The sequence below is a fragment of the Lissotriton helveticus genome, chromosome 3_1 (genome assembly GCF_964261635.1).
Source record: "Lissotriton helveticus chromosome 3_1, aLisHel1.1, whole genome shotgun sequence".
Taxonomy (NCBI): Eukaryota; Metazoa; Chordata; class Amphibia; order Caudata; family Salamandridae; genus Lissotriton; species Lissotriton helveticus.
Genome location: NC_136061.1, coordinates 159,474,469 through 159,494,410, shown reverse-complemented (window position 1 = coordinate 159,494,410; position 19,942 = coordinate 159,474,469). Strand labels below are relative to the sequence as shown.

Below are 19,942 nucleotides of genomic sequence, written 5' to 3'. Positions count from 1 at the left end.
GGCAAGATGACAAGAGGGGGCAAGTGTTCCCAGTGTCTCTCTGAGCCTCACTGGTAGACTCCTATTGTTCATCAACGTTGGCGCTCTTGAGCACCAGCGGTGGAGCGGCTTAGTCCTAGCTCGTGATTAATCCCATGTCATCCAGAAAAATGTACTCCCCTCCAAGGGAGCACCCTCAATTTATCCTGTCCAATGTCCGAACAATGCACCAATCTCGTCTCGCCCTAAACTAACACTGTTGGTACTACAGGTAAAGTACACCCTGACTTGCACAGTCCATCCCTACTAATCTGACTTCCGCTTTGGTGCACTGTTCTTCACTCAAGGGTGCAAATTGTACCTGGGGACTCCGGGCAGAGAGGGGTAAGCAAAAAGGGACTTTGTCACAGAAGGGTCAATGGAAAGGGGCTCCTGAATGGCCCTGATCTCAGGGGGTACTGCCGCATTTAGCATCTCAATGTTTTTGGCATCCGTTTGGGTCCACGTGAGCTTGGAATCTGAAAAGGGGACACAACGTAGGACCTGTTCCCACTCTTGAGTCCCCGATACCCTCTTTCACCCACTGGTCGTAGGGTAATGGCAGAGGTACTCTGCAGCAATGCCGTGTATGAATCCAGTGCTTTCGGCCGGCGAGGAGGACCTGGATTGGTCCCTTTCAGCGGGGTCCAAACTCTTTTTCCACTGAAAATTCATCACCAAAACCTATTCACCAGGCCGAATATCATGCACAGGCCCCTCAGGTACAGATTGTCAGGATCCCCCGTTATGCGCCTGCCGAGATGTCAAAACTACACATCCCATGATCCTTCTCTGTTCCGCCCAGGAAGTACATCTGTGGGTGAGACACGCTTCCGGGTGCGTGTTATCTGATTCCGTTCCTGGCGTGAGAGCGGCTGCTCTGCACGCCAGTTCCTGGTTCCTGCTTCACCTCCATTTGGTATCGGTGAGTCACGGATTGCTTCTGCCGCCAGGGGAGTTTTCCTTGCCCAAACTCTTGGATCCTCCCTTCTGCAGGCAGTCCTTGCTGTTCAGATCGGTAAGACATTTACCGAGTACAAATCAGCCGCGGCTGGCTGTATCTGGTGTTGTGTTTTGCTTTGCTTCTTTCCATGGCGTTACAAGGATGGTAACATTAATGAATGATCTTTTGAAGGACTAGGGCATGATATATGAATCACGGAGCACGGTGGCGGCCGAATCCACGTGTTACCGTAATTCCCTGGCAAATAGATATAACTCTTGTACTCAGTAGCGGAGCGCAGTAGTGAGGTTAACTACGCGTTACCGTGAATTCATTGGAATAAGTGTCTGGAAGAATACAGAACGCTGTGGTGGACGCAACTACGCGTTTCTGTTAATTGCCTTTTTGTTTGTGGTTATTAATACTTCGACAGAAGTGTGGAGGGGCGGAGTGTTGTCGTTATTGCCTCCTACACACTTCCGTATCCTCTTTCCATTGTTGGGAACTGAATTGTTTTCTTTTGACTTCATGGACCCCCAAGTACATCACGTCCTCTGTGCAGCCCTGTGGTATGTAGTATGCGGTTTGCTTAGAGTCTCTGTATTGTTTGAAATGTCAAATAGGGTGAAGACCACATTCACATCTTGCTTATGTTTTCCATAGGACATCCCAAAGGCCGTATTGGATTGTCTAGATTGGTTCATTATCAAAGGTCTTTTCTTCCCTTATAGCAGGTATACATGTGCATGTTTAGTGAGACTTTATGAGAGTAGCATTGTGTAGAATCTAGCGTCTACTGAATGTGTCTTGTTTTTTGTGTTACAGGCGTCCTTTCCCTGCAGACCCTTTCCTTTTCCCTTCCCTTGTTTTTTATTTTAGTTTGTTATTTTTCTCCCTCGCCTAATGGCTCGAACTCCCTGTATATACAACTCGGGTGTTGGTGACATTTGGAGGTGGAACCATTAGTGCAACAACTGGATCCCGTGGAAGTAAACCTGGCAGAATAACACGCCCACGAAGGTTACTCTGCCTGGTCCAGTTGTTGCATAATGGCTACCATGGATGATGTCATGCAGGCTTTACTTTTGGTTCAACAAGAGCTGGCCTCTTCCAAAACTGAAGCTACTGCATTAAGAGAGAAAGTAGACAGGTTGTCTAGGAATCCCTTTGATGCTTCTTCGCCACAGTTACAGGTTACGGTTCCCCCCCCTATCCCTCTGGCCAGCCCTGAGAGGTATTCAGGGGATCCGGCAAAACCTCAGGTGTTCCTAACGCAAATTATGCTCCATTTTTCGTGCAAGCCAGCCTCATTTCCAAATAATCATTCGAGGGTTGCGTTCGCTATATCTTATCTGATAGGTGATGCAGCAAACTGGGCGGTGCCCTTGGTAAGGAACGATGATCCTATCCTTTCAGATTGGTCGGCTTTCCGCACTGAGTTCGAGAAGGTGTTCGATAGAAGGGCCACCACTCTAAGTGCGGATAGAGAACTCCTGGAATTAAGACAGGGCAGATCGGATCTAGTAACATACTTAACCAGGTTTAATAGGCTGGTGGCTGAAACATCGTGGCCTGAGGAAAAGAGAATGTCCTTATATTACCAAGGGTTACGGGATGGACTTAAGGATGTCATCGCCCAAATAGATCCCCAACCTGTCACGTGTGTTGACATGGTAAACTTAACCCTGAGACTTGATGGTAGAATGGCTGATAGAGGAGGGGACAGGAGAAGGTGGGATAGGGGCCCTCCTAGATCCGAATGGACTCCCTGCAGGGCTTTGCCTTCTACCGAGACTACCCCAGAACCTATGGAAATCGGGGCGGTCCGGGCCCCATTAACCAGAGAAGAAAAAGAAAGCCGTAGGATATCCGGCCTATGCATGTACTGTGGCAAGAAAGGCCATTATGTCAGGGAATGTCCTTCCAAACCCAAAGCCTCAGGGGGATGGAACAGAAACAAGAGAGTAGCCATCACAGCGGTAAGCGCTCAGGATGAGTCAAGTGGGCTGGCGGAAGGGAACAAGAGGGAGCCTCAGCCCTAGAAAGTACCATCGCTAACGGTGTTAGCACTGCTCGAATCAGAATCCCATATCTTGTTGCCCATGAGGTTGGAGTGCCAGTTGCAGGTACACCAAGTAATGGTTATGATCGACTCAGGGGCCACGGGGAATTTTATCAACAGCGGGTTAGTGTCATCCCTGTCGTTGGACAGAGTACCCCGAGACACACCTGAAGAAGTCCTAGCGGTAGATGGGAAACCCTTAATATCAGGTCTAATAACTGAACAAACAGAGAGAGTAACCCTGTCCGTAGATGTTAAAGAAGGCAGGCACAGGGAAGAGCTGACTCTTAATATCATCAAAATAATATCTGCGCCGGGATGCTCCTTCGCTGGAGTCGCTGTGCGCATAACAAATTGTTATAACATAACATAACATAACATCATTGAAGCCCCCCAGTATGAGGTGATCTTAGGGATGCCTTGGCTCAGCCATCACAATCCCTCCATCAATTGGAAGGAGAAATCGGTACAGTTCACGCCCGAGGAATGTAAAACCCATATGGAAGGGCATAATATTGCTTGTTTTTCACCTAAGCTTATTCCCCTGTTGGTGGGTACGGCCGCGGAAAAGGCAGTGTGTTTGCCGGTAGAATATCAGAGTTACAGGGATGTCTTCAGTGAAAGTAAGGCCGAGGTACTTCCCCCGCATAGGCTGTACGATTGTAGAATAGACCTGGTGGAGGGGGCCACGATTCCGTCATGTAGGGTTTATGCGTTGTCAGACCCAGAAACGACACACTTGAAAGAGTATTTGGATCATTATGTAGACATAGGTTTTATATGACCTTCCAGATCTCCTGCAGCATCCCCCTGTTTTTCTTCAAAAAAGCTAATGGGGATTTGAGGGTATGTGTCGATTATCGGATGCTAAATAAGAACACCATAAGAAACAGGTATCCACTACCCCTTATCTCGGTCATGCTGGACCAGGTACGAAACGCCAGGGTGTTTACCAGACTAGATCTCAGAGGGGCGTACCACTTGGTCCGCGTTCGAGGGGGGGACGAGTGGAAGACCGCCTTCAAAACGAGATACGGTCTATATGAATACACTGTAATGCCGTTTGGTCTGTGTAACGCCCCGGCGGCTTTTCAATATTTCCTGAATGACGTTTTGAAGGATGTGGTGGACATCAGTGCAGTGGTGTACATAGATGACATCCTGATTTACTCAGAGGACCCCACTGCACATACACAACATGTAGTGGAAGTGCTACAGAAGTTACGAGAACATAGGCTGTTTTGCAAAATTAGCAAATAATAATTCGGCGTGGACACAGTAGAGTTCTTAGGTGTCATGTTAAGTCAGGAGGGACTACAATGTCCGAAAGGAAGATACAAGCAGTACAGGAATGGTCTACACCCACATGCGTGAAAGAGGTGCAAGGCTTTTTAGGCTTTGCGAACTATTACCGTCGTTTTATTCTGCGGTTCTCTCAGGTGGCTGTTCCTTTAACGAGACTGCTTAGGAAAGGAGTCAAGTTCCTGTGGTCCTCTGAAGCCGCGGAGGCTTTTGCTTATCTAAAGAAAGAAGGCGTTTACAGCAGCCCCGATTCTAGCTCATCCAAAGCCAGAACACCCCTACATAGTGGAAGCCGATGCTTCTGATGAGGCCATAGGGGCTGTCCTGTCTCAGAGGGACAAGGATACAGGCCAACTACACCCTGTAGCGTATCTGTCCAAGAAGCTGAGTACATCCGAAAAGAATTACACCATCGCTGAGAAAGAATTGCTAGCGATAAAAAGGGCTTTTCAGGAATGGCGACAGTACCTTTGGGGGGCCAAGTTCCCTGTCACCGTTTTCACAGATCACAGGAATCTACAGTACATTAAAACTGCCAAACATCTCGCGCAAAGACAGATGAGATGGATGCTATTTTTCTCAGAGTACGATTTTACAATCACTTTCAGACCTGGGGCAGAGAACCTGAAAGCAGACTCCCTCTCCCGTCGAGATCAGGTTGAGGAAATCGGGAGCAAAGACACAAAGATGGCAATCGTGAGTCCTGAAAAGGTGATCTGTGCGATCCAGGCTAATTCCTTTTTGGATGTTATCCGTAAAACCAAGGATCATAATGCATGGGTTCTTTGGGCCACGAAGGGTGTCAATCGCACACTAAAGCAAGGTCTACCTTTTCAGGACAACAGGTTGTACCTCCCCACTCCGGAATTGCAAAGGAAGGCCTTTGTTTGGTGTCATGTTTCTCCGTTGGCTGGTCATCAGGGAATACGTAAGACTGTACAGCTCATGAAACGACATTTTTGGTGGGAGTCTGAAAAGACTGATGTGACCACCTGGATAGAACAGTGTGAGGCTTGTGCACGCGCAAAGACTGTGACGGGAAAAAAGAAAGGCCTGCTAATGCCTTTACCGTCTCCCAAAAGACCGTGGCAGAACATCAGCCTAGATTTCGTCACGGACTACCTCTTGAACAGGGAAAATCGGCCATATTAGTGGTCATAGACAGTCTCACTAAGTTGGGACACTTCATCCCTTGCGTGAACCTTTCTACCGCTGGCCAAACTGCTCAACTACTGCTAACCAATGTCATCCGATTACATGGTGTACCTGAGGTTATAGTGTCTGACAGGGGGCCTCAATTTGTTGCGAGATTCTGGAAAGCATGGTGTCAGGCGTTGCATATACAATCCTCGCTCTCCACCAGTTTTCACCCACAGACCGACGGACAATCTGAGCGGTTGAACCAAACACTGAAGAAATATCTTCGTTGCTATGCAACTGATGCTCAGGAGTCGTGGGTTTCACTGTTGTGGATGGCTGAAGTAGCGTACAACAACGCTTGGCATAGTTCAGTGGGGGTCTCTCCGTTTCTTGCTACCTATGGTTTTGATGCACGTATCCTTCCGGTGCACATCCCAGAGGAGGTGTCTCGACAGCCTGCGGTTATGGGACAGATGAGGAAGATTCGTACCATACACAAGAAAATACGGGTGCATTTGATGAGGGCTAAGGCGGAATACAAGAAATGGGAAGACCGACATCGAGCAGAGGGTCCCACTTACCAGGTGGGTGATAAGGTGTGGTTATCAACTCGCAATATCAGGTTCAAGTTGCACAGTGTGTTCCATCCACGATACATAGGGCCCTACACTATTGTGAGACAGATGAATGAATTCGGATTTCTAATGAATGAATTCGGATTTCTAAAGCGCGGGTAGCTGCCCTGAGGCGTCCGAGCGCTAAGAATATTGCTGAGGTTTGAGTTGGAGGGAAGGCAGATTCAGCTTCATTGATTATGCAGTAAACAGTAGTGTTTTCAGCTGTTTACGGAAGGAGAGAATGTCAGGGTTTGATCTGAGATGCTGAGGCAAGGCGTTCCACTTTTTTGCGACATTGTATGAGAAGGAACGGCCTCCGGACCTTGATTTCTTTATTTGTGGCACAGTGGCTAGATTAGCAGAGGTGGAACGCAGCTGTCTAGTGGGTAGGTAGGGTGTGATGAGGGGGAAATTGATAGCCGGGCCTCGAGACCAGAAAGTCTGGTGTGCGATGCAGAGTGATTTAAAATCTACTCTTTCCTTTACGGGGAGCCAGTGCAGTATCCTTAGTCCTGATTTTACTGAGGATCTGCGGGGAATTTGTAAAAGTGTTCTGGCTGCGCAGTTCTGAATTAATTGTAGTTTGCGTAAAGTGAAGTCAGGAGCTCCGAGATACAATGCGTTTCCATAGTCCAGCCGCGATTGGATCAGGCCCAGGACTACGGTTTTTCTTGCTTCAAAGGGGAGTAGAGGCAGGATCTTCCTGATGACTCTCAAGATGCCAAAGCAAGTGGCGGAAAGTTTCGTTGCCTGTTGGTCAAAGGACAGGGACCTGTCGAGCCAGACACCAAGGCTCTTAATAGCGTCTTTGGGAGCTGGAGCCGGACCTAAGCTGGGGGGCCAAAGACTGTCTATAGTGGATGGTAAAGTGTGACCCAAGAGCATGAGCTCTGTCTTGTCTCCATTAAGTTTGAGACAAGACTTGGTCATCCAGCTTTTGACCGTCTCCAGGCAACCTGCGAGATCTACATTCGCCGAGGGACCGCCTGCCTGTGCCAAGGAGACCACCAGCTGGGTATCGTCCGCGTAGGTAACGATCTTAATACCAAACGGGCGGACGATCCCAGCCAGCGGCCTCATGTAGACGTTAAATAACGTCGGGCTTAGGGATGATCCCTGCGGGACTCCGCACCCCAGAGGTTTGCTGGAGGAGGTGACATTGCCCTCGTACACCTGGAAGGATCTATCGCTCAGGTAGGATTTGAGCCACTCCAGAGCTCTGTCAGATATTCCGATGTCCAGGAGACGCTGCAAGAGGATACCGTGGTTAACGGTATCGAATGCGGCGCTTAGATCGAGGAGGATGATTGCCACCGATCCTCCCCGATCTACGATTCTCCTGGACTCCTCCGTGACTGCCAGCAGTGCCGTCTCGATCCCATGCTTTGGGCGAAAGCCAGTCTGGGATGGATCAAGCAGTTGGTATTGTTCGAGAAAAGTTGTTACTATGCTGTTTATGTGTTTCTCCAGAATTTTGGCTGCCCAAGGCAGCAGGGAGATCGGGCGGAAATTGTTGAAGTTCTTGGTGTCAAGGTTAGGTTTTTTGACCAGGGCCCTCACCATAGCCTGCTTCCACGCTGTTGGTACTGTGCTAGTAGCAATCGAGGTATTGAGTACTCCAAGCAGTGTGGGAAGGATGGTTTGAATGGCCGAGACTAGAACATATGGGGGTGCTGGGTCTCTGGGGGAGCCCGACTTCACTTGGTGCATGAGGGAGGTGAGGTGATCTACCTGCAACTGGGGGAATTCCTCCAACACCGGAGGGTGATAGGGTGAGTGGTTATGAGGAGGACCAGGGAGTGCTTTAGTCAGAACAATCTGTTCTGTAGATGGAAATGAAGAGTAAATAAGATTGATTTTCTGAGAGAAGAAATTAGCCAGGTCTTCACAGCGGAGCTGTGGATTCTCCGTTATAGACGGAGGGGAAGGGAGGGTGGTGAGGCTTTTGACTATTTTGTATATCTCTTTCGAGCTGGAGCTGGCCTCTGCGATCTGGTTTGAGTAGTATGATGATTGCGCACTTTTTATGTCTTTTTTGTATAGTCTGATGGCGTCTCTGTAAATAGTTTTATCTGTTTCCGCGTATCCCAGTCGCCATTTGCGTTCCAGTCTCTTACAGAGACGCTTTTTCTCCCTTAGTTCGATGGAATACCAGGGAGCTGAAATTCTAGATCTTTTGAAAACTGTTTTCTTCAAGGGGAGCGTGGCGTTTAGGGAACTCTGGATCCATTCATTGAATATTTCATTGGCCTGTGAAGGGGTCTGGCCGATTGAGGGAATAGATTTTTGTAGTTCCTGGGTCCACTGGGCCAGCGGTATTTTAGACCAATTTCGGGTTTCTTGGACAGTAGGTGTTGGGAGTGTAGGTTTCTCTGTTGTCCAGAGCAACGGGACTAAGGCATGGTCTGTCCAAGGAAGTGCTATAGAAGGACAGGCCTTCAAATGGGGACAGTTGCTGAAAACTGGATCCAGCAAGTGGCCATTCGTATGTGTAGGAGATGAGACCAGCTGGAGCAACTGCAGGGCAGATAGGTCCCTGCTTAATTTGTTAGCGATGGAGTTATTGGTGTCGTCAAAGTGTATCAATCCGGTGGCGTTTAAACTGAAACTGCCAGGTTCGCTACAAATACATCCGGTGTTTCACTGTAACCTTTTGAAACCGGCTCATTCTACTAGGAGACGGGCCCCTCGCCAGTGGTCGGGGATATGGGTGTTGAGTATGAGGTCAGGTGCATCAAAGACTCAAAGTGGAGTAGGGGCGTTTTGTGGTATCTGGTGTCCTGGAAAGGATTCTCGGCAGAGGACGATACTTGGGAGCCTGTGGTGAATGTGCATGCTCCGGCTGCAATCCGTTCCTTCCATCGTAGATGCCCCTTGCGGCCTGGGCCTAGGAGGCGCTAGGGGGGAGGATGTACTGTCAGGATCTGCTGTTATGCGCCTGCCGAGATGTAAAAACTACACATCCCATGATCCTTCTCTGTTCCGCCCAGGAAGTACATCTGTGGGTGAGACACGCTTCCGGGTGCGTGTTATCTGATTCCGTTCCCGGCGTGAGAGCGGCTGCTCTGCACGCCAGTTCCTGGTTCCTGCTTCACCTCCATTTGGTATCGGTGAGTCACGGATTGCTTCTGCCACCAGGGGAGTTTTCCTTGTCCAAACTCTCGGATCCTCCCTTCTGCAGGCAGTCCTTGCTGTTCAGATCGGTAAGGCATTTACCGAGTACAAATCAGCCGCGGCTGGCTGTATCTGGTGTTGTGTTTTGCTTTGCTTCTTTCCATGGCGTTACAAGGATGGTAACATTAATGAATGATCTTTTGAAGGACTAAGGCATCATATATGAATCACGGAGCACGGTGGTGGCCGAATCCACGTGTTACCGTAATTCTCTGGCAAATAGATATAACTCTTGTACTCAGTAGCTGAGCGCAGTAGTGAGGTTAACTACGCGTTACCGTGAATTCATTGGAATAAGTGTCTGGAAGAATACAGAACGCTGTGGTGGACGCATCTACGCGTTTCTGTTAATTGCCTTTTTGTTTGTGGTTATTAATACTTCGACAGAAGTGTGGAGGGGCGGAGTGTTGTGGTTATTGCCTCCTACACACTTCCGTATCCTCTTTCCATTGTTGGGAACTGAATTGTTTTCTTTTGACTTCATGGACCCCCAAGTACATCACGTCCTCTGTGCAGCCCTGTGGTATGTAGTATGTGGTTTACTTAGAGTCTCTGTATTGTTTGAAATGTGAAATAGGGTGAAGACCACATTCACATCTTGCTTATGTTTTCCATAGGACATCCCAAAGGCCGTATTGGAGTGTCTAGATTGGTTCATTATCAAAGGTCTTTTCTTCCCTTATAGCAGGTATACATGTGCATATTTAGTGAGACTTTATGAGAGTAGCATTGTGTAGAATCTAGCGTCTACTGAATGTGTCTTGTTTTTTGTGTTACAGGCGTCCTTTCCCTGAAGACCCTTTCCTTTTCCCTTCCCTTGTTTTTTATTTTAGTTTGTTATTTTTCTCCCTCGCCTAATGGCTCGAACACCCTGTATATACAACTCGGGGTGTTGGTGACATTTGGAGGTGGAACCATTAGTGCAACAACTGGATCCCGTGGAGGTAAACCTGACACAGGTGGCAAACTCCTATGTATGTGTTGATGAATAGAACGCAGACTTTTAGTTAACTCACATAGGTAATCCATCAACAAAGAATACTCATTTTCTGAAAATGTACACGATCCCAGGATATCCCAGACATTCACTGGGCATCTGAACACGACTGTGTAAGGTGACAATCCTGTTCTAGAATGTGCTGTTGTTCTTGTGGACAAAAAGGCTAATGGTACAGCATCTGACCACTGCAACACTGTGGTCTCCTGAATCTTTGTCAATTTCAGTTTGAGAGTGCCATTGTACTTCTCAACCAATCCTGCTGATTGGGGGTGATTCGCAGCATGGAACTACTGTCTGATGTCTGGTACAGAAATAGCCAAATGCCTCATCATCTAATTAGTGACGCACAGGAATGGATGAACGAGATTCCCACTGTCCCTACCTTTTATCTAGCGAAACCACAGCTAAGAGAATGGGCTTGGCAGAATCAGTGGGGAAAGAAGGCCCTTGACTCTAGTCCGGCACTGTGAAGAGACATGAGAGATGTAGGATAAGTTGGAGGCCCTTGGCCGCCCGTGAAATACTACTACTCTTATTGTTTTTTTTCACTTACCCGGTGAGGCGGGGGTGAGCCCTGTGGAGCTCTCGCTTCTGGCTCCAAGAGCCTGGCACCCACCGGGCGTGACCCGCTCCAGGGACAGTGGCAGGTGGGGAGTTTGACTGGGGCGGTATACCTGTCAAACGATAACGTAGGTGCCTAAGGCAAGCTCAGGGAGGACAGAAACCTCCCACGGAGCAGAAGGGCAAAAGCTCACTTGATTTCGATTTTCAATATGAATGCAGACCATGAAAGTGGGGCCTCAGATCCTTCTGAGTTTTTGGGTTTCAAGCAGGAGGTGTCAGAAAAGTTACCACAGGGATAACTGGCTTGTGGCGGCTAAGCGGTCATAGCGATGTAGCTTTTGGATCCTACGATGTCCGCTCTTCCTATCATTGTGAAGCAGACTTCACCAAGTGTTGAATTGTTCACCCAGTAACAGTGAACGTGAGCTGGGTTTAGACCGTCGTGAGACAGGTTCGTTTTAACCTACTGATGATGTGTTATTGCACTAGTAATCCTGCTCAGTACTAGAGGAACTGAAGGTTCAGACATTTGCTGTGGAACCTCAGTTGGCCTGGGATAGCCGGCCTCTCTCGGGGGGCCCGTGCATAGAGCTGCTTGCTTGGGGACCGGACGTGAACGGAAGGGGGCCGTCTCCATCACCCTTAGTGCACCGCATGTTCGTGGGGCTCCCAGTGCTAAATCATTTGTAGACAACCTGATTCTGGGTCAGGGTTTCGTAAGTAGCAAAGCAGCTACCTCGCTGCAATCTATTTTTAAGTCATCCTCTGAGCCAAGCTTTTGTCTCTCTGTGCGTAGGCACCCGCGGACTCCCTCCTCCACCACACCCAGGGGTGGGTCCTTCTTCTGCTGGGCCGGTGGGAAGGACGCGGAGGGGGTAACGCGGGGGTAACGTGGTCCTGCCTCCACCTCCCATCCCTGGCCCACTGAGGTATGGGGACGGGGGCCACCATCCCTTGAGGGTCAGCATGGTGACCAGATGGCCTTCCCACTGCTCCCGCGCAAGTCAAGCAGGGAGGCGAGCAGCCCCTGGAAAGGAGCCTCCCGAGCGGCGACCTCAGAGTGCCTGGCCACCCTCGCAGTCGTCGGACTGAAAGGGTGGCTGGGTATGGCACCCTCTCAGGCCATCTGGGCACTGTGTCGTACCGGGCCATCTGGGTGCCTGGCTGCACAGCCAGATGGCCCTACGGGCTGGCCAACCAGATGGCCCTGCAGGCTGGGTGACCAGATGGCTGAGCGGGCCAGGTGACCAGATGGCCGGCCTGCCGGCCGGCCTTCCTCCAACTTTTGTCCTTCCCCAGGGTTCTGTAATATAATCGAGACAAATGGGCTCCCAGGGTAGGCAGGTGGGGAGAGGACATGGCCTGGGCTTAACCCTCCTTGGTTTCAGCCAAGGGCCCGGGTGCTGGGGACAGCCCCGGGGAGGTTCTCCCGGCCTGGCTAGGGTTCAGAAGCTGGGACCGGGCCTGGGGCTTGAGTTCCCTCCGGTGGCCCCTGGCCCCGGCTGCAGAAGCCCCCTGTCCTGCAAGCCAGCTGAGTGTCCGGGTGCTGGGGTTTGTGGGGTCCATCTGGGCCTGCGGAGGCTCTCTCCGGCCTGGCTAGGGATCAGAAGCTGGGACAGGGCCTGGGGCTTGAGCTCCGTCTGGTGGACCATGGGCCCGGGGTGTGTGAGCCCCGTGTCCTGCAAGCCAGCTGAGGGTCCGGGTGCTGGGGATGGAGGTACATTGGGGCCCAGGGAAGCTCTCCCTAGCCTGGCTAGGGTTCAGAAGCTGGGATGGGCATGAGGCTTGAGCTCCATCAAGCACGTCCCGGGGTGCGAGAGCCCCCTCGTCCTGCAAGCCAGCCGAGGGTCCGGGCGCTAGGGACGGTGGTCTACCGGGGCCCAGAGAGGCTCTCCCCAGCCTGGCTAGGGGTCAGAAGCTGGGACTGGGCCCTGCAGCTTGAGCTCCGTCCGACGGGCCCCGGGATGAGGGAGCCCCCCATCCTGCAAGCCAGCAGAGGGTCTGGGTGCTGGGACGGGGGTCCATTTGGGCCTGTGGAGGCTCTTCCTGGCCTGGCTAGGGATCAGAAGCATTGACCGGGTCTGGGGCTTGAGCTCCATCCGGTGGGCCCCAGGCCTGGGGTGCGGGTGTCCTGTGTCCTGCAAGCCAGCCGAGGGTCCGTGCGCTGGGGACGAAGGTACATCGGGGTCCAGGGAGGCTCTCCCCAGCCTGGCTAGGGTTCAGAAGTTGGGATGGGCACGGGACTTGAGCTCCGTCAGGCGGGTCTCGGGGTGCAAGAGCCCCCTCATCCTGCAAGCCAGCCAAGGGTTCAGGTGCTGGCAACAGAGGTCCACCGGGGCCCGGGGAGGCTCTCCCTGGCCTGGCTAGGGTTCAGAAGCTGGGACCGGGCCTGGGGCTTGAGCTCCATCCAGCAGGCCCCTGGGTGCGGGAGCCCCCTGTCCTGCAAGCCAGCGGAGGGTCTGGGCACTGGGGGTGGGGGTCTACCGGGGCCCGGGGAGGCTTTCCCCGACCTGGCTAGCGTTCAGAAGCTGGGACTGGGCCCCGGAGCTTGAGCTCCGTCCGATGGGCCCCGAGGTGCGGGAGCCCCTCGTCCTGCAATCCAGCCGAGGGTCTGAGTGCTGGGGACGGGGGTCTACTGAGGCCCGGGGAGGCTCTCCCCGGCCTGGCAAGGGTTCGGAGGCTGGGACTGGGTCAGGGGCTTGAGCTCTGTCCTGCGGGTCCCGGAGTGCGGGAGCCCCCGGGTCCTGCAAGCCATCCGAGGGTCCGGGCGCTGGGGAAGGAGGTCCATTAGGGCCAGGGCAGGCTCTCCCGACCTGGTTGGGTTCAGAAGCAGGGACCAGGCCATGGGGCGGGGGTGGCTGGTTTACTCTGCTCCGACCCCTACTGATGCGCTTATGGGTCAATCTCCTACCCTCCTTCAACAGTAGGTGACCCAAATAGGTGACCACCTGTCGACAATACTGAAATTTAAATAGGGATACCTTATGACGATGGTCAGCTAGATGAAGCAACAGTTTAACTGTACTGTTTCTGCAACCTTGTTTTGTGTCTGAGGTGATGAGCAGGTCATCAACATATTGGAGTAATACATTACCTGTGGGGAGCGACAAAGAATCCAACTGACCTTTCAATGCCTGACTATAGATAATCAAACTCTCTGTATAGTCTTGAGGAGCGCAACAGAATCTAAAGCTTCTACCAGCTAGGGTAAACCCGAACAGGTGCCTGCTATCAGGATGAATGAGGATGGTGAAAAAGGCATTCTTCAAGTCAATGACAGAAAAGAATCGTCAATAGAGTCGTAATATCGGGGACCACCGGAATCTGAGGAATCACTATTTTGTTAACTTCACGCAAATCAATTGCAAAACGTTAAGTAGCTTCTTGATACTCAGAGGGACCCGAAAGCGACTATTTAAGGATCGGAAGAATAGGGCTGTTACAAACATTAGCAGACTTCTCCTCAACCACTCCTTTCTCAATCAAGTCTTGCACAACTTGAATCAAAGCTCGTTCATTTGCCTGCGGTATCTTACACTGAGGAATGCGGGGTAAAATAGCAGCTACCTTGACACAAAGCTAAACAAGCAATATTTGCAACAAGCCCACATCTTTGTCACCCATTGCCCACAATGTGGGTGGCACATCTTTAAATTCAGCAGGGAGAGGCGCATCTTTAGACAGACATCAAGTAGCAAACACAACATTCGGAACCACTGACATGTAGACACCCTACGGGGAGCAATAAAGTGTGGTTTGCAATTTCTTCAATAGGTCCAAACCCATCAAATTCTCACCACAATTGGACGTCAGCAAAAATGGTGAATCCACAGTGAAAGGACCAAGAGTCACGTAAGAGGTTTGGAAATGGGGCTCACAACCGGTACACCATAAAAACCTACCCAAACATTATTATGGCCAGACAGAGCCGCCCCAGGGACCAAAGAACGGGAAATAGAGCTGTTTGTTGCACCTGTATCCACCAAAAACTCCTTAGTCAAACCATGCACGTCCGCACTAACGTACGGACCATGTTGATCCACAGGTATCTGAATTGGTTCCTCACTCTGTCCCTGGCTGTCCTAACTGTAAGACATCCCTAGCACCTCATCCGTATCATAGTTATCATGATAATACTGTTTGTCCTGTGGGTCGTCAAAGTATTTCTGATCAGTTCGGCCCTCCGATGTCTCAGCTTGATGAGTACTGTCCTGGTCACCATCTCCACGTCCCCGTCCACGAGACCCTCATCCTCTTGGGACCGCCACCTTCTGCAAAAGCACAGGACACTCGCTACGCCAGTGTCCCTCCTCCTTACAGTACGCACACTGGTTTGTAGGCATAGTATTCCTGCTAGTATGAGGAAGCTGTTACAGAAACCGGTACTGCCACAGAGGGTGCTGAGAGCAAAGCTGCCATTTGCGTAATCCGGGCTACCTTTCTCTCCTACCTTCAGGCCAGAAAGGATCTGTGGCAATGGTGGAGTCGAGCGAGGAAGGGTTGGGACGTGCGGTTCAATGTCACGGTCCACCATAAGGAACGTGCATGCTCACGTCAGCCTGGTAGCGGATAAAAGACGCTTCTGGGTTGAGATCGGGGCAGATTATAACTGTCGCAACTCGGAGCTGGAGAGAAACGCTGTTGAGGAACAGCGTTCAGCTGGTGCAGTAAGGCTGGGCGTTCCAACAAAAGGCAAAAGAGGTTCATGTGGCTATATCTGCCGTATTGGATTCCTTGATAGCAAAAACGCTAGTGGCTGAATTGGGAACTTCCTTAATGTGTAGGAGTATTCTAGGTTCTTGTGCTTAAACAAATGTACCTCCTACTGAATCTGCTATTTAGTGCTTGCTGGCGTATTTTCTCACAAACGACATGGAGTCATTTGATGCTAAAAACCTTGCACTAGGAGCAACCTCAGGTACTCAGGGTTCTTTCTCACTTGGAGTGCATTGGCCGGATAAAAGAAATGATTATGGTTCAATACCTACAAGCTGTTCTGAACCACTGAACCAATGTCTCAGTATCCATTGTTTACTTTGTTCTGTTCGCTATTTCCTTAACAGGGGAGTTGAGAGATCATATTGGATATTGGATTCATCCCCTGTGATGCATTGCATACTATTATTTTTGGTGAGTATGAGGAAAATATCTCTGCTGAATGTATATGTTACGAAGTGAAGGGTGGTATATTATGACACGCAGTTTCTTAAGATATTAGTTATTTCAGCATACTTCTACTGACAGCCCTTGACTAGGAAAAGAATGAACTTTCCTTGTGTGTTCTTTAGTGGTACAGGACACTATTTATTTATTTTAGGTAAAGAGAGAGAAGACCTTCTTACTTTAGGCTATATATAAGTGTGATTAAGGTTTATGTTATTCTTTTTCTTTACGGGTCTCCTTCCCCGCTGTTCCCTCCCTTTCCTTCCCTCACTTGATCACCTTAATCTTCTGTGCTAATATAGCATTCGGAATTGAGGCTATCAAGGGACAGACCCACTTGAGCCATGAATCGATCCAGAGGATACAATATGACAGAAGCTGCTGTACCGAACCATCACGTCCTCTACCATTCCCTCGAGAAGCCTGCTGCAACCCCTTTGTCTTCAATTCTTTATGCTTTTTCTCCACCTTCTCCTTCTCCTCATTTTCCTTTTGCTCATAATACTGCGCCATATTCAAGATAACAGAAGGAGAAGATGTGGACCAGGTACTCTCGGAAGCCTGTAATTGTGTTTCAGTCTCGGGGAGCAAATTCTAAAAAAATCTACTAAGAAACAAACGTACACCACCTTCAACCGACAAGTCCTGTCCACTATAATCCAGAAACGCACTTTTGAACCAGGTGAAAAAATCAGACACACTCTCATCTTTCTTCTGGCAACAAGTCGATAACTTGTCCCAATCAATCTTTCGGGGCGGAATAAGGACTGCATGTAAGTGATCATTCATCCAAGCAAAGCAAGTATCTCTGCCTTAGGCTTCTCACCAGGCTTCCTCTCCTGGTCCCAGGCTTTAATCTGAATCCAGGTACCACCCAATTCCATGACGTGGTCCTGTGTGTGCAGAGGCCGTGGTCCGTGCAGGTAACAGCAGTGGGGCGGTGGGGCCGTGTAAGGGGGGATTCCGAGAGACGATGCCGAGGGAAAATTAATTATTTATTTATTTTTCCCTCTGCATCATCCCTTGTAATTCCCGCCTTATGTGGCCCCACCTCCCTACCGCTGTTACCTGCACAGACCACAGCTGGTGTGTACCTGTCTACAAACATCAATGGGCACCAAGAAATGAAAGAACATTTCAATATGCGCAAGCATCATCACCGTCGATGAAGAGGCCTCAGTCAATTATTTATAATATGCAGTAAGATTTTTCCTAGGGTCAGGTAGCAGAGTCTAGGGACAAAACCTCACTCCTTTTCCACGGAGTATAAACCCATTGTTCTCTTCCAGGGGATCCTCATCAAAGTCATAAGCATTAGAATATTCCCGCCCATGTGCGGGACCCCGGAAACACTATATTATATGTGCCCCACATATATATATACACTCATATATAATATATATACATATATATATATAAAAACATGCAATAGCAGCCAAATAAAGAACAGAGCTGAAATATGCTGTAAAGAATTTCCACCATACATGAGTAATAAGCATTAGAAACATGAGAAAAACAACACAAAGTTTGTTTTAGAAACTGTTTTAATGCTCAGAAAGCAGTAGAAATTCTCATAACTCACTGGAAGCATAGAAAGCTCCCAGGCTGCATTGCAAACACACAGTCTAAAAAGACTGAAAAGCTAACCTGTAGCTGCATAGCAATAAACTGACACCGTGCCTTTAAGGCACCCATGACCCCCAGTATCCCATCATGCCTCAGGGGTGACAGTTAGGTCAGTTGTTCTTTCCGGCTCCTTCAGAGAAGGACCCTGGTTACACAGCTCCACTAATTTTCCTGTTTTTTGACAGAAAAACTCTTCACTTTTGACAATTTTTTGTTCTTACTCGACATTTAACATCTAGTCAAGTAAGATACTGTCTTTTTCAGTCAATTTGGGGAGCATTTTCTCCTGAAAATGCCTTCACTCTTTGACAAATGCCCTTCTTGTGGCAACAAGAAGGCCAAGTCAGACAACCACGACGTCTGTATCCTGTGTCTGCCTGAGGAACATAATCCAGGCACCTGTCCTCATTGTGAACACCTGTCAGGAAGAACTTTAAAAGACAGGGAGAGGATTCGCATTTATGGCCTAGCTCATAGGTCATCAAGAGGAAGATCTCCGGTGAGGAAGGGCTCCAAGAAGACTCATTCATCTTCCAGAAAGAAGTCTTCATACCCCTCACCCTCAGCGTCGGGCTCGGCGCTGAGAAATGAACCACCGGTGGATCATTCATCGTCTAAACTACCGTCGACGGCGGGCTCGCCGTCGAAGAGAAGACCAGGTACGTCGACGACGTCGAAGGATCCAGTTCCATTGTCGAAATCCCCTCCGTCGGCGTCAACCGGGCGACGTCCGACGTCGAGGAAGGGAAGTCAGCCGGGCGACGGTCGCCGTCGAGATCCAGGACCCCTCCGCCGTCGTCAACCAGGCGACGACCGGCGTCGAGGGAGGTCACCCCTCCGCCGTCGTCATCCAGACGTCGACCGGCGTTGAGAAGTGTGACTCCTCCGCCGTCATCGAAGAAGCGACGTTCGGCGTCGAGGACCAAGACCCCTCCGCCGTCGACAGGGAAGAGTCGATCGGCGTCGAGGATGCAGTCTCCGTCGGTGTCTCGTCAGCTCTCGGCGTCGAGGGTGTCCAATACCCCTCCACCGTCGTCGCACAGACATTCGACGTCGAGGCAGAAATCTCCGTCGATGGCTGATCATCACCGTTCGACGTCGAGAGAAAGACCTCCGTCGACGATTAGACATTGTCACTCAACGTCGAGGCAGGGTGCTTCGTCGACGACAGGACATCGTCGTTCGACGTCGAGACTTCCGTTGACGACTGGGCATCGTCGTTCGACGTCGAGGGAGAGGGCTCCGTCGACGGCCGGTACTCACCGTTCGACGTCGAGACGTGGAACTCTGTCGGCGGCTGCTCATCGCCGCTCGACGTCGAGAGACCATACATCCTCGCAAACCAGATTGTTTGATCCGCCGACTCCCCGAAAGCACTCGACCACGAGGGAAGATCGCTCGGCGTCGAGATGTTCAGATGTGGTGATGGTAACGGAGTCAGCTTCCCGTCATTCCACCTCAAGGTCCTCTGGCTCCTCAACTACTTCCTCGAAGTCCAGAAGTCCAGTACGCAAGTCACCTGAGCGTCGGACGGACCCTTGGGCGGATAAAGTCAGACTTTCACCTAGATGGTATAGGTCTTTGGATCATTGGAGAGATTCTGGGGCTGCAAAACGTATGCAAGGCGCAAATCTCCGGTGAGAACACCAACTAGATCTCCCAGAAGGACCCGATCTCCCAGAAAAGACCCAGAGGAGCGGGTCAGGTCTCGCTCTCCTAGACGAGAAGTGCGTCCGCTTCCAAGAGGGACTACTCCCCTACTTTGACGGACAGTCCTACGTCCCGATCCTCCCCAGTGGATGACATTGGCACGTATCTGGACGTCTTGCAAAGAGGAGCTCAGAAGCTGAACATTGAAATGTCTGTCCCTCAGGTTACCACGACAGTCATTTTTGAGACTTTACACAAAAAGGCGATCACCCGTCCTCTACTGCCATTAGTTCCGGGGATTATAGATCCTGTCAAGGAGGTATTCCTAACTCCGGCGGCTATCAGAGCGGTGCCAGCCCGCATCCAAAAGAAATACAAACCGGCCTCTTCTGACCCGGTTTTTGTAAGATCGGACCCGCCAGCAGACTCTGTTATTGTGGCGGCGGCGAGGAAGACACACGCAGTGGCAGGTTCTTCTTCCGTCCCCCCAGACAAGGACAGCAAGACGCAAGACTCCTGGGGTCGCAAAGTTTGCAACTCAGCTGCGTCGACTCTTAAGGTTTCTAGTGCGGCTGCACTTCTGGGTCGGTACGACAGAGCCTTATGGGACTCTATGGAAAGGTTCAAAGCCAAGCTGCCAAAAGAAGACCAGCAGGACTTTGAAGAGACCGTGACTGAAGGAT

At 50.4% G+C, this 19,942-nt stretch overlaps 1 protein-coding gene and 1 pseudogene across 13 annotated transcripts in view; both read left to right on the top strand.

Annotated features, from left to right (window-relative positions):
* LOC144822215 (uncharacterized) overlaps nucleotides 1–19,942 on the top strand; it is a 512,171-nt gene that overhangs the window by 134,101 nt on the left and 358,128 nt on the right. For 6 of the 13 annotated variants that reach the window (XR_013608581.1, XR_013608582.1, XR_013608579.1 and 3 more), the window contains one exon: nucleotides 15,884–15,950. The exons of the other annotated variants lie outside the window; for them this stretch is intronic. Coding sequence is in view for 3 of the 6 variants with exons in the window: in XM_078679453.1 (XP_078535579.1) it covers nucleotides 15,927–15,950 (24 nt within the window). In the remaining 3 variants the exon portion in view is untranslated. The remainder of the gene's footprint in view (nucleotides 1–15,883; nucleotides 15,951–19,942) is intronic. 13 annotated transcript variants of the gene reach the window in all.
* On the top strand, nucleotides 10,679–11,600 carry LOC144825609 (28S ribosomal RNA; annotated as a pseudogene).